Source organism: Oncorhynchus mykiss, chromosome 4, assembly GCF_057628025.1.
Source record: "Oncorhynchus mykiss isolate SJ-2025 chromosome 4, ASM5762802v1, whole genome shotgun sequence".
Lineage (NCBI taxonomy): Eukaryota > Metazoa > Chordata > Actinopteri > Salmoniformes > Salmonidae > Oncorhynchus > Oncorhynchus mykiss.
This window is the reverse complement of record NC_143025.1, coordinates 67,856,286-67,878,921: the sequence shown is the minus strand read 5'-3', so window position 1 is coordinate 67,878,921 and position 22,636 is coordinate 67,856,286. Positions and strand designations below refer to the sequence as shown.

Here is a 22,636-nt window from a genome sequence, read left to right as displayed (position 1 = left end):
GTCAGGAAAAACTCTGTGCCCTAAACAAGAGGTATAATAATCAGACAATCTAAACGTGTACTGTAAACCTACACCAAACATTTATTTAAAAACAGCCCCTGGAGATTCCAGAAAGGACAGTCAAGGGTGGTCCTCGGCGCTGCCCTACTGGAAAGCCTGATCAGAAAGGCTATTATTGTACCCCCCCACCCCTCGATGGGCCGACATCCTCTTGGTGTGAGCCGAGTTGAGTTGCAGGAAGTTATTTTAAGGGGCTTGCCTGTCACAGTTGTTGTCTCAGTCACCAGAGTCCTGTTGGACCCATTTCACTTCTCTCTCCCCGCTGGACCTGGTAAGTGGCTGTCCCATACTATTTTACACACTTTTCAGGTACAGAAATGACACGTTAAGTTTGAGTTTCTGTTGGTCTTAGTGCTAAGTGTTACTGGACTGTTTAGAGATGATGGTTGGTAAAACATTTTTTTAAACCTGCTTCATGATATGTGGTGACAAAGTTTCTTGGCGTTACTGTCAAGCCATAGTGACAAATGTGTTGTGCTAGTGCGACATGTGTAATGATAAATGTTCTGTACCATGGTGGTGCATTGAGTTGGTGGGGAAGTTTTCTGCCAAGTTGATTTGGCCTGAAGTCACACTAAATTATTCAAACACTGATGACAAGTGTTTTTTGATGTGCGTTCTTAATTCAACATTATCAGAGGAGGTGATTAGCTGTTCCAAATGATCAACTGAAACACACGGTCGTTTAGAAAATATGTGTAATCTCATCAGGTGTTATAACAGCTAACCAAGAATGAATGCAGACATTCAGAACAAAATGTCAACTCTGTTTTTCTCACTTCTACGTAAAAGCACAGTCATTGACATCAGTAGATACGTGTCTAGAATCCGAAATAGCTTGACCATATTTAGAGGCTCCTAAAATAGAGTGAAGCCTCATAACAGGTGCCATGTGCCTGCCCGCTGGAAGCAGGGAGGGGGGAAGAGGGCTGCAGAGGGGGACTAGGGATCATTTTATCCTGATAAGCTGGGGGCAATCATGTTGCAATAGAGCTGGGGGATAAACAACCTCTGGATACTTTAAGTTCATTCCATATTAAATGAAAGGGAGAAGTGGGAAGGGAGCCTGGTGGGTCTGATGTCTATTTGTGACAGGGCAGATTTAAATCCTCACAGTGGTATTGTGTCCTGACTCCTGACAGGCTACTGGGTTTTGTGCTATTTTTCACCACCCCTAGTGATTTGTACCACATGCATCAGACTGAAAGTTACTTTGCTTGGAAGTAATACTCTAACTAGTATGAGGATGAACAGGAGCTTGAACATCAGAGTAAACATTAGACATTAAATATATGAGATTTCTTTCAAATATTGTTGACATTTTAGTCTATCAAAAATATATTGCAGTTTGGCGATTTGGTTATAGATGTAGATGGCAGGTGGTACACAGGTACCATTGATTAGTATATTTTTCAGTTTGTTTGTTTTACACTGTTTCTATGTATCTGCCACATGGGTACTAGTATCTAACATCTCCGTCCCCTCTCAGCCACATCTGTGAAAATGGAGACCAATGTCCAGTCTGCTGCAGAGGTCATTCCAGCCCAGACCAGAGTGACTCCACCACAGTCCCCAGTCACCACAGAGACCCAGGTCCCTCCACCCCAGGCCCAGGAGGCCCAGCACATGGACCCCATGGAGGAGTTTGGTCGTCAGCTGGAGGAGATCATCAACACCTATGGCTCCGCAGCCAGCCTGATGGAGAAACAGTGCATCGTCCTGGAAACGGAGGAGGTGGACGAGGAGGCCAGCAGAGAGCAAGGTGATGAAGTCACAGCCACCAAGGATGCCAGCACAGACAAGGATACAAAGAAGTTGCTGAAAGCCTTAGGTGAGTGGTTTTAGTGTCACTGTTTTGTTTTGTTTCTCTCATGCATTATTTGTATTGTGCAGTTTTGCTTTTAAAGACAACATCCACAGTGATTTCTATTGAAAACATACAGTCAAGTCTTCACTCGAGAATGGCTTTGTTTTTCGACACAGCTGTGCTGTAATCTGTTGTTTGACAGCAGTTGCTGTGAGGGCAAAGACAGAGCAGTGTGCTGATGAGAGAGTCCAGAGGAAATAATTGAACAACTTCCCTTCCAATCTAAGACAAAGTGCATGTCAGTTTACACTTAATCCCATTCATCATCACATTTTCACAAAGGGAAGAGTAGACTAAATAGCAGAGTCATGCTGTTACTGTATCTTACCATGACAGCAATGTTGTGCCCCATGGTCAGATTCTGTTTTGAGGACAGGTTACACAAGTCCTGGGCAGAAGCAACACAAACATGCATTTTCTAACCAACAGCAGACAGTTGGTTTCTTTGCCACAATATGAAACCGGGCCAGCAACGGAGGGTTATTAACATCTTCCTTGCACATTTTCAGGAATTTGATTTGATTTGCTTTTCCAAAGCCATACTTGTCAAGAAGCAATGGCTTTCATGCTGAGGAAATGGCTTCAGAAGAGTATTTATTTTGAAGAAATTTATAGAATGATCCCTGGTGGGCTTTTTCCATCCTTCTTTTTTTTATATCAGTCCTACAGAAACAAACATTACATGATTTATCTCTATCCACACAGGAAAGGAGGGCACGCTACTAATGCAAAGTTTGAACAAGCTGCACACACCACAGGAGAAATTGGATGCTCTCCTCAAGAAGTATGCCGAACTGGTGAGTGTTCTCTTCTCCCCTCTATCAGCACACCAGAGAGTAGAGTCCTTCAGCACAGCAGTAACCAGCGGCAATAAAACAGACGAGGGAAAGTTAAAAGGAAACAAATAAAAACACACAAATGAATCAACGGGGAAAACAGAGAGTGCCTGGTGAGATCTTGGAAGGGGTTCAGCCTCATACCGTGATGACCTAAATATTCTTCGCCTCCGGCAGCAAAAGCGAATCCGAACACAAGGTCATATGCCATGTGATACAGCTAGCTATAACATGGCTCTCTAATTCCTCGACAGAGATATCAAGAACACTATGCATTATGAATAATATTATCAAAGACATCGGCTCTCGCAGTCAGTTTCATGTTTAACAAATGGATAGTTCCTTAGGCCATCCTAATATACAGTTCATAGTATCACCAGGAAAAGGAAACAGAACGTATAAACAGATGTTGGGTGTCGAGATTAAACAAATATATACTCATCCATATACACCCACCCAGCCATACCAAATCCTCTTCGGGCATTTTTTCTGCTTTTAGTCACCTAGCCGGTTGTTAGCCAAAAGCAGCTTAAAGAGCCCAAGTCTGTACAGAGGGCAGAGGCTGTGATCCAGTGTAATATATATAGCACATCTGTCTGCACGGTCCACAGCTGGAGGAGCGTCGTGGGGAACAGAAGCAGCTGAGGTTCCTGCAGAAGAAGCAGGGCCACGTGGGGAAGGAGAGGGACCAGCTCCAGTACGAGCACAGCAGAGCCATCCTGGCCCGCAGCAAACTGGAGGGCCTCTGCAGGGAGCTCCAGAGGCACAACAAGACCCTCAAGGTGTGTGATCACTGCTCAGCTCAGCTTCAATTAACACTACACTAATCTAATCAACATAATGGGCTCAAGACCCTTGAGGTGGTTTCTCACAGACCAGTCTAACTCCACATTACACTAATCTACTCAACATTATGGGTTCAACACCATCGGGGTGGGTGTTCATAAGACCAACTAGGTTTTGAACCCTGGTTATCCACATGACGTAAGACTATGTTAGACCATTGAGCTAAAGCCTATAGGCATTAGCTCTGAAAGAAATCATGAATCAGGCCTCAAGCAAGATTACGTACCACAATTCAATTGAATTGAATTGAAAGTGCTTTATTGGAAAGGGAAATAGGTTTACATGCCAAAGCAAGTGAAATAGATAATAAACAAAAGTGAAATAAACAATAGAACATTACACTCACAAAAGTTTCAAAGTAATAGAGACATTTTCAAAAGTCATAATATGGCAAGGTAACGATGTGCAAATAGTTAAAATACAAAAGGAAAAATAAATCTTCTCTGGTTGTGTCACATTGGTATGAATGATTTGGGAGACAGGCACCAGAATGCGTAATAAGGTTTATTTATTGCACCCAAATTACGGCGTGCCATGTAAAGGCATGGAGACGAAGACCAAACAAACACTATACAAAACACAGGGTAGAAACCCAAACAAAAGAGCGAGGAGTACCTCAAATAAATAACACAAATGCACAATGATTATCACATGGGACGAGACACGTAATCATCTGCGCAATCCACAATGGCACGAAAGCCAAAACACACCGCACAGGTAGTCACATTGTAACAATAATCGACAGGACAATGGTAAACCAAGGACACACTTATACAATTACTAATCACTGGGAATAGGGGCCAGGTGTGCGTAATGAAAGTTCCGGAGGGATCTGTGACAGGTTGCCCTTTTCTTGTGGCAACAGGTCACAAATCTTGCTGCTGTGATGGCAGACTGTTATACTTCACACCAATAGATATGGAAGTTTATCCAAATGTAATTGGTTTTCAAATTCTTTGTGGGTCTGTGTAATCTTAGGGAAATACGTGTCTCTAATATGGTCATATATTTGGCAGGAGGTTAGGAAGTGCAGCTCAGTTTTCACCTCATTTTGTGGGCAGTGTGCACATGGCCTGTCTTCTCTTGAGAGCCATGTCTGCCTACGGCGGCCTCTCAATAGAAAGGCTATGCTCACTAAGTCTGTACATAGTCAAAGCTTTCCTTAGTTTTGGATCAGTCACTGTGGTTATGTATTCTACCACTGTGTACTCTGCTTAGGGCCAAATAGCATTCCAGTTTGCTCTGTTTTTTGGTAAATTCTTTCCAATGTGTCAAGTAATTATCTTTTTGTTTTCTCATGATTTGGTTATGTCTAATTATGTTTTTGTTGCTATCCTGGGGCTCTGTGAGGTCTGTTTGTGAATAGAGCCCCAGGACCATCTTGCTTAGGGGGCTCTTCTCTAGGTTAATCTCTCTGTAGGGGGTGGCTTTGTTATGAAAGGTGTGAGAATCGCTTACTTTTAGGTGGTTGTAGATTTTAACAGCTCTTTCCTGGATTTTGATGTTGAATTTTATGTTCCTTTTGATGGCGTAGAAGGCCCTTCTTATCTAGTCTCTCAAATCGTTCACAGCTTTGTGGAAGTTACCTGCGGTGCTGATGTTTATGCCGAGGTAGATATTGTTTATGTGCTCTAGGGCAACGATGTCTAGATTGAATTTGTGGTCCTGGCAAGTGGACCTTTTTTGGAACACTATTATTTTTGTCTTGCTGAGATTTACTGTCAGGGCCCAGGTCTGACAGAATTTGTGCAGAAGACCTAGGTGCTGCTGTATGCCCTCCCTGGTTGGGGACAGAAGTACCAGATCAGCAAACAGTAGACATTTGACTTCAGATTCTAGCAGGGTGATGCCAGGTGCTGCAAACTGTTCTAGTGCCCTCGCCAATTCGTTGATATATATGTTTAAGATGGTGGGGCTCATACTACATCCCTGTCTCACCCCACAGCCTTGTGGAAATACATTTCTTTTGTCAATTTTAACTGCACACACCCACTCTGCTACAGCTCAACCTCAGCCAACCCTAGATTGTTGAATGTAACAGTTAACACCTTCTCACAAATAACTGTCCTGATGTTGCAGAGATTGTTAATTCTGCTCTTCAAAACTCCCTAGTGTCAACCCTTGTCATGTGTGCTCCCTCTCTGGCCTCTAGGTCACCAGGCTGCTCATTACGGCACACACCTGTCACCATCGTTACGCGCACCTGCGTGTCATCAGACTCACCTGGACTCCATCACTTCCCTGATTACCTTCCCTATATATGTCACTCCCTTTGGTTCCTTCCCCATGTTAAGCGGAGCAGCACAGAGGAACCCAAGAGCAGACTCAGACTAGAAAACAAGGATGAATGAACCAAGATATTTATTGTAACAGGGAGAGATGAAGTGCAGAAGTACAGGGAAGTTCGGATGAGTTGTGGGAAACCAGATGTGGAGGCTGAGGTTGGAGTGAGCTAGGTTGGGACAGGGTAAACAGGTCCAGAGGGGAATCCAAGAGAGTGATGGTGAGTTGAGTCCAGAACAGAGTAGCATGGTGGTGAGATGTGGAACAGGAGACAGAATCAGGGCGGCAAAACTGCAGTGAGAGGATAAACAGCGTCAATCAGGGAAGCAGGTACAGCAGGGTAACAGGATCTTGAATAATAATAATGGCTAGAAGCTTAAACTGACTGAGCAGAGATTACGATCTGGCAGAGTGGAAGTGGCAGAACTGAGTATTTGTAGAGGTCTTGATAATGGAACGAGTTGTAGCTGGTAGGGATCTGCTCTGACTCCAGCACACCTGTCTCCAACCACACAAGCAGAAAGGGAGGGGGGGGAGAGTGTACTGGGGGAATGGCTGCAGGTCAAGCAGACACCGGATGACCACTAGGGGGTGTGGCAGGAGCAGATGTGACACCCCAGGCGTAATTGTTTCTGTTTCTGTGTCATGTCTGTGTTGTTTGTGTTTTCTTGTTTTGTATGATATTACGTTTATTTTTTAGAACACTCACTCCCTGAACTTGCTTCCCGACTCTCAGCGCACACGTTACAGCCCTAGCTATATGGAAACACAGTTCCCCAAAAAATAACACTAGAGCTCACATTAACATAATTACTGGCGACACACTGGTGCATTAATGGAAAAAGCCCATTGCCCATCAAGTTTCTATTAATGTCTTGCTGGTGGTAGCTGTGAGTATTGAAACTCAAATAGACTTGATGAGGGAAATAAGACATCAAATGCAGGAGAGTGAAAATGTTACTGTCAATGCCTGTCAACTATACTCGTTGGATGAATCCATTTGAATTCAATCACTTTTTGACAGCATCCCTTTTGATTTAAACAAAACTTTTCGTACATGTTTGCCAATGGAAGAAGAGGTCAGATAGTGACTTTTGCCAAAACATTCAGGAGATAAAGGTGTTCAAAGTTGACCCATTTTGCATACCCCACCATACCATGAGACATCCAAAAGATCAACGGTTGAGTTTGATATCACACCTACACACCTACAAACAGGGTTGTCAAACTATTTTTTATAATTTCTTTAAAAATAAAATTGTTCTAATCATATTTGTTTTTGCTTTGACCCTACTTTACGTCATCTGAGGTTTTTGTGTTGTGCTGATCGGTTGAGACACAACATGCTCTCGGGTGTCATTTCATTCATAGAAATATAATTAATAGAATGGATATATCCCTTCAGACCACTGTAATTTAGCTGGTTCACCATTGAAATTGAATTGAAATTGTAACTTCTAATTACAACCACAAAGATAGCCACCAGTCCACCCACCCACTGTCCAATTTCAACTTAAATCTATATTTCTATGATTTCAATAGGTTTCCTATGGAGGATTGACAGTATAATTTAAACCACACATATTTGCGTTCAAGGCTACATTATCTGATGTGTAGACATCTACCCATCTTTGTGGTACCATTTGAAAGTTGTAATTTCGATTTTATTCAAATTTTAGTAAATTTATCAGCCACCCTGTATTCAAAAGCATGTTGTGTCTCAACTGATGGCAGACTACAACATCTGTAAATATGAAAAATCGGAGTTTCCAATTAAAAAAAAAAAAATGACGTTAAAGTTAAAAAATATGACAAAATGTATATTAAAAAAAAAGTTTTTCAATCAATCTATTTTCCAATGAGGAAGACATGGATGTCTCATCGTATGGTGGGATATGCAACATAGGTGAACTTTGAGCAGCTTTATCTCTTGAATGGTTTGGCATGGGCAAATACGTATGGAAGGTTTCATTCAAATTAAAGGGGTGCTGTCAAAAAGTGATTGAATTCAAATGTCTTTACCCCACTGTAGAAATGTGCTTAAAAAATACATTCTACTGGTATTGTCATTCGAAAAGTTGGATGCTTAAAGGCGCCACTCCCAAAACGCCTTAACTCTCTACCCTGAGTCAGAGGGATCTCAATGTGAGGGGGTCATATCTCAATTAGGCCTTACATGGGTAAGTGTCCTGTTACATCTATAAATAATAGATTGACATACGGTATGTTTAGTCATCCCATTATAAGTGGCTCGTGTGTAACATTTCACAGAAAGAGCATGACCAATGGCACTACCTAATTTTAGCAAAGGTCACAGGTTTAGCACAATGAAAGCTTTCTATTGTGAGTTGACACATTGCCACTGCTGTTCATCCTCTCAAAAGGTGAAACCTCTTCAGCTAAACTCTAGGTATTGATAAAGTTTATGCCTTAATCAACATACATGAAACCGCTGTTCACTTATCCTTTGATTCACAGCCAATAATTATGTACACTGTTTGGCCATTTGATTTGTTTATGAATCATAAATCACCCTATAAGTCAATGGCATAATGCTCAATGATCTGTAAACAAATAGTCCCTTTTTACTGGATCAGTGTCCTATCTATTGTGCAACCCTTACACAATCTCTGGGACGTATTGAATCTCCTGTTCTGCTCCCCTTGGGAGGTAATTGGACTCCATGTCGCTCTCCCTCTCTCGTCTCTCACCGCCACAAGGCAGTGTGTGTGTGTGTGTGTGTGTGTGTGTGTGTGTGTGTGTGTGTGTGTGTGTGTGTGTGTGTGTGTGTGTGTGTGTGTGTGTGTGTGTGTGTGTGTGTGTGTGTGTGTGTGTGTGTGTGTGTGCGTGTGTGTGTGATTCCCACTCAGAGAGGAGACCCCTCAGACACAGGGCACCGGTGACGCGGCTCTCTGACAAGAAGGATGGTTTCATTGGGCTTTTGTGGCATCTGCTCTTCGACTATAAATCAAAGGCGAGAGAAAGAGGCTCTAATGCCTTGACCCATCTCTTTCTGCTCCTTCTAACATCTTCACATTTCAAGATATAGAGGAAATCAGGGTTAAAGCAGAATGAGGATGATCATTTGACTGTTGGGTATAATCGATTAATATGCAGATTTGTGTAAATAGCCAGCTCTTTATACATCCTAAATCAATCAAACAAACAATAGACAAATATCTGAACAAGAATCCTACATGCTAACAAAAGTAAATCAAAATGTGCTCATCTGAATTGGAATGGGACAGCTGTTGAAAGTGGAAGATCATGTCTTGTCATCTGGTAGCTCATGATGTAAGCGAGAGTCTGAGGAGGCTTGCAATTAATGTGCTTTGCTCCTTTAGTTGTAAGAGCTCTGTATTTCTGCACTTATCGGTGGGTGTAATTGCGCTACAGTACATTTCCCATGTTGGAGCTTATGCCTGTGTCATTTGCAAACACAGTCAAATAAACAGACATGTCTTAAGATAGAAACTCTGGCAATGCTTGGTTCACTTCTCAGTAAGCTAAGTCTGGAAACTGGCATTTCACAATCCTGACCCTAGCAACTGAATGTTTTTTTTGACACATTTTTTATTTAGTAAATTTTTTTCGAGTGGGGTTTACAGGTACCAAAAAACAATCAAAGAAATACCTACATATAAAACCCCAGCGCATTATATTGTTCTTTACAGAGTCACGTATATTTGTCCAGGCCTCAGTTGTTCCTTGACTAGCACCATTCATTTTCGCTGTCGATAATTCTGATATTATAACATCTAGTAGTAACTGTATCCACTGGTTAAATGGGAGAGAGTGAGTGCTGTCTGCCAGCAGTAATCTTCTCTGATTGATGGAGAGATTCAAGGGACTATCATCATTAAGTAACATAATAGAAGCAAAGCATTGAATATTTAAATTCATGCACTTCGAAATTCATTTTGTAACTTTGCCCCAGAAGCATTCAACTGCAGGGCACTCCCACATCATATGAAGGAATGTGCCTAACTGATGTAGGGGACGCAGGGAACAGATAGGGAGTTGGTGCCAATTTAATCGTAAAATGTTTCCTTGGTGTTAAATACAGTCTGTGAACAAACTTAAAATGTATAAATTGTTGGTTGAGATTACGGGATGCCAAGTTAATATTTCTCCATATTCTGTTCCAGTTAAAAGGTGGTTGAGATTCAATGAGATTTGTGGACTATGGTTTTGTAATGGCTATCTCAGAATAATAATAATAATACATAATAATACATATTATGGAGATCAGTCCTTTCGGGAGCACAGATACTTTATTTATAAATCCCATCATTGGATGGTAGTTGGCTTTCCATAGTTGTAAAGATAGAAAATAAGGAGTTGCCTGGTAATGTGTGTGTCGTTCAAATCTTAGAATGATCTCAAACCATTACCATCCATGATATTGATAAGGGTACAAATTCCATATTTGGACCATTGGGGGGATGCAAAAGGCCACCCTCCAGATCGCAAGGCATCATTGTAACATATTAGAGTATGGGCATGCCATTTTGATTCCAGTTACATTTTTTTTTTCAATTTTGCAGATGGGGCGAAATGCTAGTACCTGGAAATACAATTTACAGTTTGGTACGGATAGTCCTCCTACGTATTTCCCTCTTTGTAAATGTGTTAATTGTATCCGGGACCATTTACCTTCCCATATACATTTTGAAACAGCACTGTGAATTGTATCCCAATTACCAGAAGGAGAAGCCATGGGAAGCATTGAACTACAGAAATTCAGCCTTGGCAATATATTCATTTTGACAATAGATATTCTGTCAGTTAAAGAAACTGGGATATTATTCCATCTACTGAGGTTGGATTGAATTGATTTGAGCGTTCTGTTAAAGTTCTGGCAATGGTTTTATCTAAGGAAGGAAATTTATATTTTCCCAAATATTTAAAACAATTGGGATTCCATAAGTAGAAATGGAGTCATCCATTGGAGTCTTGAGAGGCAGTAGGGATGATTTGGGTAGAGACTGCTTGTCTGCTGCTTCTAATGATGTCTGTTATAACTATGGCTGAGGGATTGGCATATAGTATTTTAATCATATTAATGAAATTGGAGCCGATTCCCATATGTTCCAAGACAGACCAGAGATATGACCATTCTAGTCTATCAAAAGCTTTTTCTGCGTCGAGAGATAATACAGCCCAAGGAGCTGTTGTTTCTGATGAACCATCTAAGATATGTAATAGTCGACAGAGGTTATCTGAGGATAAACACTTTTTAACAAACTCGCTTTGAACCAATTTGGGTAAGTCTCGAGATGGGACAACAACATTTTAGAAAACAGTTTAATATATGTGTGTATCAAGGAAAGGGAGCAATAGTGAGAACACTGGGTGGCATCCTTACCTTTTTTAAATAAAAGCCAAATTAGTGCTGTATACACATTTCTCCCAAATTAACCTTTGTGAATGGCTGTATTAATAATTTTGAGCAATAGTGGACCTAATTGATTCCCACATTTTAAATAGACCCCAGGAGGAATACTGTCCCATCCAGGTGATTAGCCTTTATTCATGATATCCAATGCTCCTTTGAGTTCATTGATAGAGATTTGTGCTCCCAGCGAGGTGGTTTCCTCTGATGAGAGAAGAAGAGTTCTTCATTATTTTATAAATGACTTAGTCTTGCTTGGTGTAGATTTAAAATCAGGGGTGTACAGTTCTTTATAGAAGCGGGAGAATCTGTGATGGATTAATCTGAGTTCTGATCATAATTCCCCTGTTTTAGATGCAATAGTTGCTATATCAGCTAATTGATCATGACTGCGTAGCTTGTTGGCCAGTAAACGACTGGGATGATTATCATGGAAGTAATGGTTGAGTGTTATTTGATGGATGGCAAATTCTGCTCTCCGTCGTATCAATAAATGCAGTTTTGTCTTGACTTTGGAAAGCGTAATAGCTACCTGGTCTGAAAAGAGTGTTTGTTGAAAACATTCTAACACAACATTTCCAAATACATTTCCTTTAATTGTGATTTATTTAACCCAGATACAAATGCGGTTGCATTCTTTTAATAAAACCTTTGGTGGCATCCCATAGAATCCAGGGGTCATCGACTGAATTTGTATACATCGTTATGAATTTTGTTCAATTTCAAATTGATCACAGAATGTAGGCTTTTGTAGTACTGAAATGTTGAAACTCCATCTTGTGGCTCTTTTAGGGGATTCAGAAATTTGAAGTTGGCAGTAGTAAGCGTGGTGGTCAGACAAGCGCATATGTCTAATGTCCATTTTCTTAATTAAAGAAAATACAGGCGCAGATAATTGTATGAAATCAATTTGTGAGAATGATTTTTGACTGTTTCAGTAGAAAGGAAACCTAGTCCGTTGTACAACTGAAATGTGTCATTCGCATTTAACCCAACCCCTCTGAATTGTACTCTTTTGTTTTAAAATGATGAACTCACAAGACATCAATGAGATTCTAATCAGAGAGTATATGCTGGAGAGCCTTGATTGCATATGGATTGTGTATTTGGTCTTATTAAAGTTGTCCCACATGTCCAAAATGGCATTCATGTCTGTCCCAATAACCAGATGGAATTAAGTTCTAACAATATGCTGTTCAGAGAATCAAAAATCATAGGATCATATGAATTTGGAGCATACACATTAATAAAGGCAATTTTCTATCCATAAATAAAGTAATAATGCATTCTTGGTCTCCGCCTTTAACCAAGATGATCATTTTTAGTTTCTTATGTATCGTAATGATTACACCTTTAGTTATGTTTGGGGCTTATGAAAAAGCAGTCAGTTTGAACAAATGGTTCTCTTTTCTATGTCCGTCCTTTTGAATCAAGTGTGTTGCATTGCTGTATCAACATGATTTCTTGCTAGGATATCAAGAAAACTGGAATGTTTAATAAGACAGTTTCGGCCTTTCAAATTCCAATAGAGAATAGCTAGCATTGCCATTGTTAAAACAAAAATAATGTTTTTATTAATAATGTAATTGTTTTCTTTAGTGTTAATAAGCCCATGGATGTGAAAAAAAAGCGGGTTTTGGTGGCACACAACATTTTTCTGGAGGCAAGCCGAAGTTTGGAACCGAAGTCTACGCCCCTTTGTCGGTGATTGGTCAACAGTAGGGGTTCCTCAATAAAGTCTTTGTTGTCATTCAATGAGAGATTACTTGTTTTCATGCAATTTTTTTAATAGAAAAATACTGCACCAAACGCGACTAAGATCTATTTAGCAAAAACGTCAAAATTAATGACATATTTCTTGAGTTATGTTAGATTAATTCAAACTATTTTCAGGAAGCATATATTGGCTATGGTGTCTCAAAATGGAAAAACAGTACTATTGCTGCTTTTTTCTTATTTTTCAAGTGAGGGTTTTTTAAGGGAGTATGCAAGCACACTTGTTCAGTTTGGCTAGCCGAGTTTGGCTAGGCACCAGCCGAACTGAAGCATGCTGATGCCTTTACAGTATTGCAGCATACCTATGAAATCTCTTAAGCAACATATTTTTTGGTCTCAAAACTTCTTCAGGCTAGGGTCTATTTTTCTCCACTTCCTGTCTGACCGACGTGCCCAAAGTAAACTGCCTGTTACTCAGGCCCAGAAGCCAGGATGTGCATATAATTGGTACCATTGGATAGAAAACACTCTAAAGTTTGTAGAAATGTTCAAATAATGTATGAGACTATAACACAATTGATGTGGTAGGAGAAAATCCAAAGAGAGCCCATGCTCTTTCAATGGAAAGTCATGAGTCCTACGCAATTCCAGCTCCCAGATTGTTGATATCTAGTGGAAGCCATAGGAATTGCAGTCTTTGTTCAAGGTTTCAGGCTTGTTTGTTCCCAAATGAGGAAGAATTTTGAGTTTTGGTACTGGGAGTCAGAGTTGGAAATCAGTCTGGTGGCGCGCGACGAAGAGGACGCGCACTTGTTAATTTTGCTTTTCTATTGAACATACTTCTTTTCGTATGAAATATTATAGTTTAATAATATTTTAGGGTACCTGAGGATTAAATAGAAACATAGTTTGACTTGTTTCAACAAAGTTTAGCGTTAGTTTTTTTGGATTCCTTTCTCTGCATGTTGAATGAGTGGATTACTCAAATCGATGGCGCCAACTAAACTGATTTTTTTGGGATATAAATAACGATTGAATATTGAATAAAAGTGAATATTTAATCGTTATTTGTGATTTTACGAAGCCTGTGCTGTTTGAAAAATATTTTGATGTGGGGCGCCATCCTCAAACAATCACATGGCATGCTTTCGCTGTAAAGCCTATTGTAAATCGGACAATGCGGTTAGATTATTAATCATTTAAACTTTTAACTGATATAAGACACTTGTATGTACCTAGATGTTTAATTCCCATAATTTTTTGATTATTTATTTGAATTGCGCGCCCTCCAATTTCACCGGAAGTTGTCGACAGGTGTCCCGCTGTAGGGACGCCTAGCCCTAGAAGTTTTAAGGTATTGAGAATTAAATAAATAACCATTTACCCCTTCAGACCTTTACATTTAAGTTTGCAGACTTGATGAATTAGGGTGGCTAATGAAGAAAAAAGGAGAGATAAGGGAAAAAAGTAGGCAAAACAGAAATACAAGCCTAAACAGTCAAACAGGATGTCTGTGGGAGCAATAGCTCCTGATCCATTATCATTAGAAATATGGTCTAAATTACCCTAAACATAACGTACCCTCAATTTGTATTGAGGGTACGTTATTGGCATTGGCATTTCTAACACACCAGCCCATTCTTTTCCCTGAAACACCCAAACTGGCCAATTATTTTCCTTGAGGCCACCATTATTAGCCAGATAATTATCATTTTGCGGAAAAAAAAAAAAGAAAGTTAGACAGGCCCACTGGGACAGAAATGAACCAGCCCACCTGGCATTTGCCCGAAATGCCAGATAGCCAATCCGCCCCTGCTTCTGAATGTCTCTCTCTCTCTCTCCCGCTCTCTCCCCCCCTCCCGCCTTCTCCCACTCTCTTTCTCTCTCTCTCTCCCTTCCTTGTCCCTCTCTACCTCCCTTAATCTCTCAGGAGGAGACCCTAGCTCGTTGTCGTGAGGACGAGGAGAAGCGCAGGGAGATCACCACTCACTTCCAGAGCACACTGACAGACATCCAGGCTCAGATCGAGCAGCACAGTAACCGCAACAACAAGCTGTGTTTGGAGAACGCCAACCTGGCAGACAAACTCAAACACATCATCAGCCAGTACGAGCAGAGAGAGGAGGTACACAACAGGAATACGTAACCTTAACCTCACTGTTATATGTCTGTACACTCTCATTGGGGTGGCAGGCCGCCTAGTGGTAAGAGTGTTGGGCCAGTAACAGTGTTAACCCACTGTTCCTAGGCTGTCAATGTAAATAAGAATTTGTTCTTAACTGTCTTCCCGAGTTAAATAAAATCCCTGGCCTACTAACACCATGCATGCAGGCTCCAGTCATGGAGTCATTTGATAACCAAAGCTGTTATTGATCATAATTCATCTGTCCCCAAAAGGAACAAAAGTCTATACAGGAAGTAGACACTTCTACGTCATGTTTAGTGAGATAGCTGTGACAAAATAATTGAGTCAGATCTTTGAATAAAGACACTCAGAGACACTTAGAGGTATTATTGCTCCCTACGCACATCAACAGTCAGAGATATAGCCAGCCAAGGGCGCTCATTGAATAACACTATAGCATGTCATATGTAATCACACAACAATACACCAGGAAAATGACAAGCCTAAAGTGACGCACGAAAAACAGGATCTGTCATGCAGTTGGTTGCCACTGAGGCTGTTGCACCACTTCTGCTGCCCACACACAGCTGCAGCTGGTGTGGTAAAACATAAGAAGATTTACATTTCTTATTTTTTACTTTTTTTTAAACTTGTGAGTTTCTAATAATTTGTCTTGAGTGCCATCTGCTGGTTGTAGTCAGTATAAACACTTCAAATCAAATTGTATACATACACATGGTTAGTGCGAGTGTAGCGAAATGCTTGTGCTACTAGTTTGATGGTGCCGTGATATCTAACAAGTAATCTAACAATTCCCCAACAACTACCTACCTAACTACCTAACTACACAATGAATGAGAATATGTACATATAGTATATAGATGAGCAATGGCCGAGCGGCATTGGTAAAGTGTAAAAGTGCATAGGCATAGTAAAATAGATGGTATAAAATACAGTATATACATGTGATATGAGTAATGTAAGATATGTAAACATTATTAAAGTGGCATTATTTAAAGTGGAATTGTTTAAAGTGACTAGTGATCCATTTATTAAAGTGCCTGGGTCTCAATGCAGGCAGCAGCCTCTCTGAGTTAGCGATTGCTGTTTAGCAGTCTGATGGCCTTGAGATAGAAGCTGTTTTTCAATCTCTCGGTCCCAGCTTTGATGCACCTGTACTGACCTCGCCTTCTGGATGATAGCGGTGTGAACAGGCAATGGCTCGGGTGGTTGTTGTCCTTGTTGATCTTTTTGGCCTTCCTGTGACATCAGGTTCTGTAGGTGTCATGGAGGGCAGGTAGTTTGCACCCGGTGATGCGTTGTGTAGACCGCACCACCCTCTGGAGAGCCTTGCAGTTGAGGGCGGTGCAGTTGCTATACCAGGCTGTGATACAGCCCGACAGGATGCTCTCGATAGTGCATCTGTAAAATTGTATCAGAGTTTTGGATGACAAGCAAAAAAAATTCAGTCTCCTGAGGTTGAAGAGGCGCTCTGGCGCCTTCTTCACCACACTGTCTGTGTGGGTGGACCATTTCAGTTTGTCTGTGATGTGTATGCTCAGGAACTTTCCACCTTCTCCACTGCTGTCCCTTCGATGTGGATAGGGGGGTGCTCCATCTGCTGTTTCCTGAAGTCCTCGATCATCTCCTTTGTTTTGTTGACGTTGAGTGAGAGGTTGTTTTCCTGACACCACACTTAAGTGTCAAAAAGACATGATTATTTGATATCCAAATAACATCTAAAGTGTCTTATTAAAATATGTGATTAGATCCTACATTGCAATTATGACATAAAATGGATACAAGTTGAACTTTGATAGTTGGCTAAATGCTGATGGACATAAATTAACTCTGCTCTTTTTGGCAGGAAACTTGTGGATTATGCCACACTGTTTATGCATATGGCTATTTCCCATAGTAAAGAAAATAGATTAGTCTTACGCGCAAAATAAGCAATATGTATAGAAACAATTATTTTCCGCAATTGAACTCATCTTGGGTCAGTATTCTCATCAGAATGTGTGCCCTGATGATAATAATAATAATAATAAAAATCCCGATAAAGACAATACTTTAAACCATTTACTCCCCCGATAAATGTGAAACAGTAATTCAGTAAGTCACAGGTTTTAATTGGTTCTCCACCCACTATTTTGTCTGTTCTCCTTGGCATCATAAAAAGTGTCTGAACTTCCCAATGAAATACTGTAAGGCAAACAACAATGGTCTTAATTACGTATCAAGGCACACATTTATGACCATTTCTCATAGACAGACATAGGGTAGCGGTGGTGGCTTTTAGCTAGACAAAAAAGTGTGAAATGTATCCTAATTGATGAGTCATAACCTGTACAGAATGTCTCAGAGGCCCTTCTCAAACCAAAGTGTCCAATCTCACCTTGTCTATCACTCAGAGCTTGGAGAAGATCTTCAAGCACCACGACCTGCAGCAGAAACTGTCTGATGCCAAACTGGAGCAAGCCCACGCACAGCTGCAGGAGGCTGATGAGAAGCACAAGAGAGAGAAGGAATATGTGAGTTACTATACTTTAACCAACTTTTACTGACCTTACCCACAGCGTACTGTAAAGCAATGTCAATATAGTTGAGAATCATTTGCCTTACATTTTAATTCTGGTTTACTTTCAAGTATACAACCAATAAGTCTTACTGTGCATGTGATGCTCACACAAATGAGTATTGTAACCATCCACTGTCTCTGTTGTTAGCTGCTTAGGGAGGCAATTGACAAAACAAAGAAATGCTACACATTGAAGGAGCAAGAGTTGCAGTTGAAGAAAAAGGTACATTTGTGCTTTGCGTGTGTTTTGTTTTTAACCAGTTACTGGTACACGCAGCTGAGTGGAAACTACAAGCTAAACTTCTGAGAGAGCAGGAGACAGTCATGCAGGCTCAGGTGAATATATCCAATATGGTGCCAAGCACTCTTATTCAAACCATTTATTTCAGGTCCAAGCCTACCAAAGGCAAGCACAGTCCCATTAAGGTCCTCTGGGTTGCTCAATGTGTTTTAAAGGCCCAATGCATACATTTTTTTTATCTTAATATCAAATAATTTCTCAGTTACAGTTGAGTACCTTACTGTAAAACTTTTCCATTAAAATGGTAAAATCTCAAGCAATAATTTTTGAGAGTGATCTGCGTGGGGCGTGGGAGGCATATGTAATCTGAAAACTAGCTGTTGTTGGCGGAGAGTTTTGGAACTCTCTCTGTTATTTGCCTAAATTAACTTAAAGCACCTGGCGATGTCACCAGGCAAGCCAAAACTCCACCTATGCAAAACCTGTTGATTAGAAGGTCCTGTGTAGATTGTATTTTCAACCAGCAACTATTAGGAAATAACGCTGATAACATATTTTCACACTTTTACAGTGTTAGTTTCATCAGCTGTTGTACAATATGATACAAAACACAGGGAAACAGATGTTTGACTGCACTGGACCTTTAAAAGACAACTAATCTATTTCTGTGTATTTGTCCATTGGGATCTAAAGCCCTTCAATATCATCCCAAACATTGGCAAAGTGACCCCCTCATTTGAGAGTAATCCCAAATCGTATTTCTCCTCTCTTATAACTAACTATATGGCTTAATGTACATAGCATTTAATATGAAAGGAAGGAACACCTGTTAGCTGAGCTACTGTACGCAATTTTTTTTTTTGTACACGGTCAAACCAGCACAGAGAGCAGTCATAATTCCCATGATAGAGCAGGCAAGGCAAGAGCAACTTCCTCTCCCTGAACCAGCAGCATGACCCACTGCATCATGGGGATACAAAAAAACTCTTGCTTTGCAATTAATGTGACATGGAGTCGATAAAGGTGATGATTGCATCAATGCAATGCAGCACTGTTTTTCTGTTGGAACATTGAGTGCATACTCCAGTACCATTGATTATTCCATTTGAAAATTATGATAAAATTACAATTGCTATGTTTATTGGATGTGGTACAATCATTGTTTGGGTGCAAGCAAATTATACAATGAAATTAGTTGGGCTGACACACACCATGTTAATAAATGATAAATCATACAGAAATCATTTATGAATCCAACGGAACAGCATTTATCGCTGACAGTTGATATGGTTATAATTAATTGCAGAGAAACCTTGCCATTATGTAAAGCCTTCAGTTTTCTCAATAGAAACCTTAGCCTGGCTCCCAACTAAATCAAATGACAAAGTAAAATGAAAAGATAAATAAGTTAATATTGCATTTCAGTACCCATACGATTCATTACATATTTGTAGCAAGCCATGTCACATTTCCAATCTAATTTACGGGGAATGTTAATTTCTCTGTCCAGTAACAGACAGATTTAGATCACACAAAGAAATGGCCGAGTCAGCCTTCAGACAGAAACTGATCTGAAATACAAAACATATTCATTCAAAAGCCTTTCCTCTTTTATAAAGTGTGTCAAGTCATTTGTTTTGCTTTTCTGCCAAACCAGTAGCTTCAAAATATGGACAGTTGATCTCAGTTGAACAGGGTGGCTTGCAGAGACATGTTTGAATATTGGAGACTGACTGTGTCTGCAATACTGCTTTCCCCTGAGGGCCTCCAGAGATTAGCCTGTTAACTCTAGCTGGACAGACTGCCTGGCAAGGCATACCAACAATAAGTGACCTTATTGGAAGTGCTTATTTGTTCCCGGGGAAAATATACACAGAGGAAAAGAATTGTCAGCCCCCTCATGAATTACCAAATGTTTGCTGAACCCCCCCCTGGCTCTTTCTCTCTCTCATCGCCCTCTAAAGTTTAGAACATTTGTTTCTGGTGTGAAATTATGTTAAAATCATAGATCTGATTGTTCCCGGGGTGAATAGATGCATATTATTGCTACATGTGAAGTCAACATGCAATCTCCTGAAATCAATTTCTCTGTTTCTCTGCAGCTTGTGCTGTACTCCCAGAAGTTTGAAGAGTTCCAGACTACGTTGTCTAAGAGCAACGATGTGTATGCCAGCTTCAAAAATGAAATGGAGAAGGTATTTGGCATCCTTAAAATAAAATCATTGTTCCTTACAATATACAGTGTATTTTTAGGGCCAAGTGCTCGGAGGTGATATAAGGTCAGCATCATCCTGAAATGAGAAAACAACTATTTTCTGGAGGGATAGAAGCTTCTATCAAACATGTTCAAAACGATGAAGGTTACATTTATTTTCATATACGTTTTAACCCAACAAAGATTTTGCTTCATAGATGACAAAGAAGATGAAGAAACTAGACAAAGAGTCAACTGTTTGGAAGACCAGATTTGAGAGCACTAACAAGGCTCTCTCTGAGATGATTGAAGAGGTGACTACTTATCTGTAACACATAAAAAAGAGAGCCTTTATTCAATTGAGCTACAACAAGTTTATTTAATTGAATTTGTAAAAATGTATTTTACCTTTATTTAACTAGGCAAGTAAGTTAAAAACAAATTCTTATTTACAATGGCGGCCTACAGTTTAACTGCATGAACAACAGTGTCCCTGACTCTCTGATTCACTCTCTTTTCCCACAGAGGACTCTGAAGGAGAATGAGTATGAGATGTTCGTTGTGAAGATTGACAAGCTGGAGAGGCTCTGCCGAGCACTCCAGGATGAGAGGAAGATTCTGTATTCCAAGATCAAAGGCATCCGTCAAACCCCTAATGCCCCCGAGGGGACACCCAAGGACGAGACACAGGAGCAGGCCCCTGAACCAGTCCACAGCCTCATGGATATTGTTGAGGAGCCAGAGATGACAGAGGAGATGGCCCGTCTGAGAGCTGAGCAGAACAGGCTGGCGGAGTTCGCCGCCTCTCTACTGGCCCCGTCAACAGGAGACAATGATGACGATGACTCTGACAGCGAGGAAGAGCCAGAGTCTACAGAACCGGCTGAGACCCAGAACATCTCTGAACCAACACAGGCCTCAGCACAAGTACAGATAGAGGCACCAGCAAAGGCAGAAGAACCAGCACATGCAAAGGCACCAGCACAGGCTCCATCACAGATAGAAGCACCAGCACAGGCTCTCTCACAGGTAGAAGAACCAGGACAGGCTCCCTCACAGGTAGAAGCACCAGCACAGGCTCCCTCACAGGTAGAAGCACCAGCACAGGCTCCCTCACAGGTAGAAGCACCAGCACAGGCTCCAGCTCAAGTAGAGGCACCAGCACAGGCTCCCTCACAGATAGAAGCACCAGCACAGGCTCCCTCACAGGTAGAAGCACTAGCACAGGCTCTCTCACAGGTAGAAAAACCAGCACAGGCTCCCTCACTGTTAGAAGAACCAGTACAGGCTCCCTCACAGGTAGAAGCACCAGTACAGGCTCCCTCACAGGTAGAAGCACCAGTACAGGTTCCCTCACAGGTAGAAGCACTAGCACAGGCTCTCTCACAGGTAGAAAAACCAGCACAGGCTCCCTCACAGGTAGAAGCACCAGTACAGGCTCCCTCACTGGTAGAAGAACCAGTACAGGCTCCCTCACTGGTAGAAGAACCAGTACAGGTTCCAGCTCAAGTAGAAGCACCAGTCCAGCCAGAGCCCCCAAAACAGCCAGAGCCCTCTGCCAAAAAGCAGACACCAAAGAAGAAGAATGCAAGGAAGACCAGCTGAACCGACAAATGTGTCATTGTGTGATCGTTAGTACTGTAGTCCCTGTGCCTGGTGTTATAGTTGAGATATCTAATCCAGCTTGGTTTGTCTATATACTGGTGTATCCAAAGTCTATCCAAAGTCATGGCGTGCAGTAGAAGTTTGTTTAAATTGTATATCAGATGACGACAGAGATTTACTGTTTTTTACCATTTAGAAATACACTGGCATAACCAAAGAATGGGCAGCAAGGTTATTCAGGACATTGCAGCCTAAAAACCTTTCAATGCCAAATGTGGTTTGCAAAACAGCATCATAAAAGCCACTGTCTTTTTTTCCATCTGAACCCTATAATGTAACTTCAATAAATATCTGATTGAAATTTATGTAGACATGTTGGTGCTCTTTGGAATGTTTTTATAGGCCCACTTCTCTGGTTTACACAATAAAAACTCATATCTAATATGACCAAATATTGGAAGATGCAAAGTAGCTAGATAAATGCACTACAATGCTTTCATGTCCCTTTTATTTGGATCAGTCTCTCTCTCTCTCTCTCTCTCTCTCTCTCTGTATGAATTGTTAACTGGACATCAAAAACGTCTCAGAAGACACGCGGCCACTCTTTCACGATAATTTAGGGATGGATCCTTACTGTAGTTTCCATGGCAACCCAACCAAAAAAAGCCAAGCGGACAGTGCACATCTATTTTTTTTAAATATAATCTGTTTCAGACAGTCTCTATCCCCAGAGTGGGTTGTTTTGGCCAGGCCGTGGTCTGTCTGTGTTCTGGGAAAATAACAAAGTTACACAAACTCTCCTCCACCAAGGACACAACATTAGAATGACAGGCACCAAGTCGCCACGGCAACGCCATCTGCTTATTCATTGAGGAGGACATTAAGGT

The 22,636-nt window shown here is 40.9% G+C and overlaps 1 protein-coding gene across 6 annotated transcripts; it reads left to right on the top strand.

The window, feature by feature from the left end:
* Window positions 1-124: 124 nt before the first annotated feature.
* On the top strand, window positions 125-22,114 carry LOC110522238 (beta-taxilin). Of its 6 annotated transcripts, none has more exons than XR_016495389.1 (10): window positions 125-331; window positions 1,550-1,891; window positions 2,633-2,724; window positions 3,375-3,545; window positions 14,934-15,128; window positions 17,543-17,662; window positions 17,858-18,045; window positions 20,053-20,145; window positions 20,363-20,458; window positions 20,670-22,114. XR_016495389.1 is itself a non-coding variant. In XM_090232786.1 (10 exons), exons 1-10 carry the CDS (start codon window positions 196-198, stop codon window positions 21,747-21,749), a joined length of 2,400 nt encoding a protein of 799 aa, XP_090088912.1. In that variant the 5' UTR covers window positions 125-195; the 3' UTR covers window positions 21,750-22,114. The 6 variants fall into 6 exon arrangements, 5 of the variants coding, with proteins under 5 accessions (XP_090088912.1, XP_021456138.3, XP_090088913.1 ...); XM_090232786.1 differs by having other exon boundaries at window positions 17,971-18,045; XM_021600463.3 differs by having other exon boundaries at window positions 17,858-17,932.
* The last annotated feature ends 522 nt before the right edge of the window (window positions 22,115-22,636 follow it).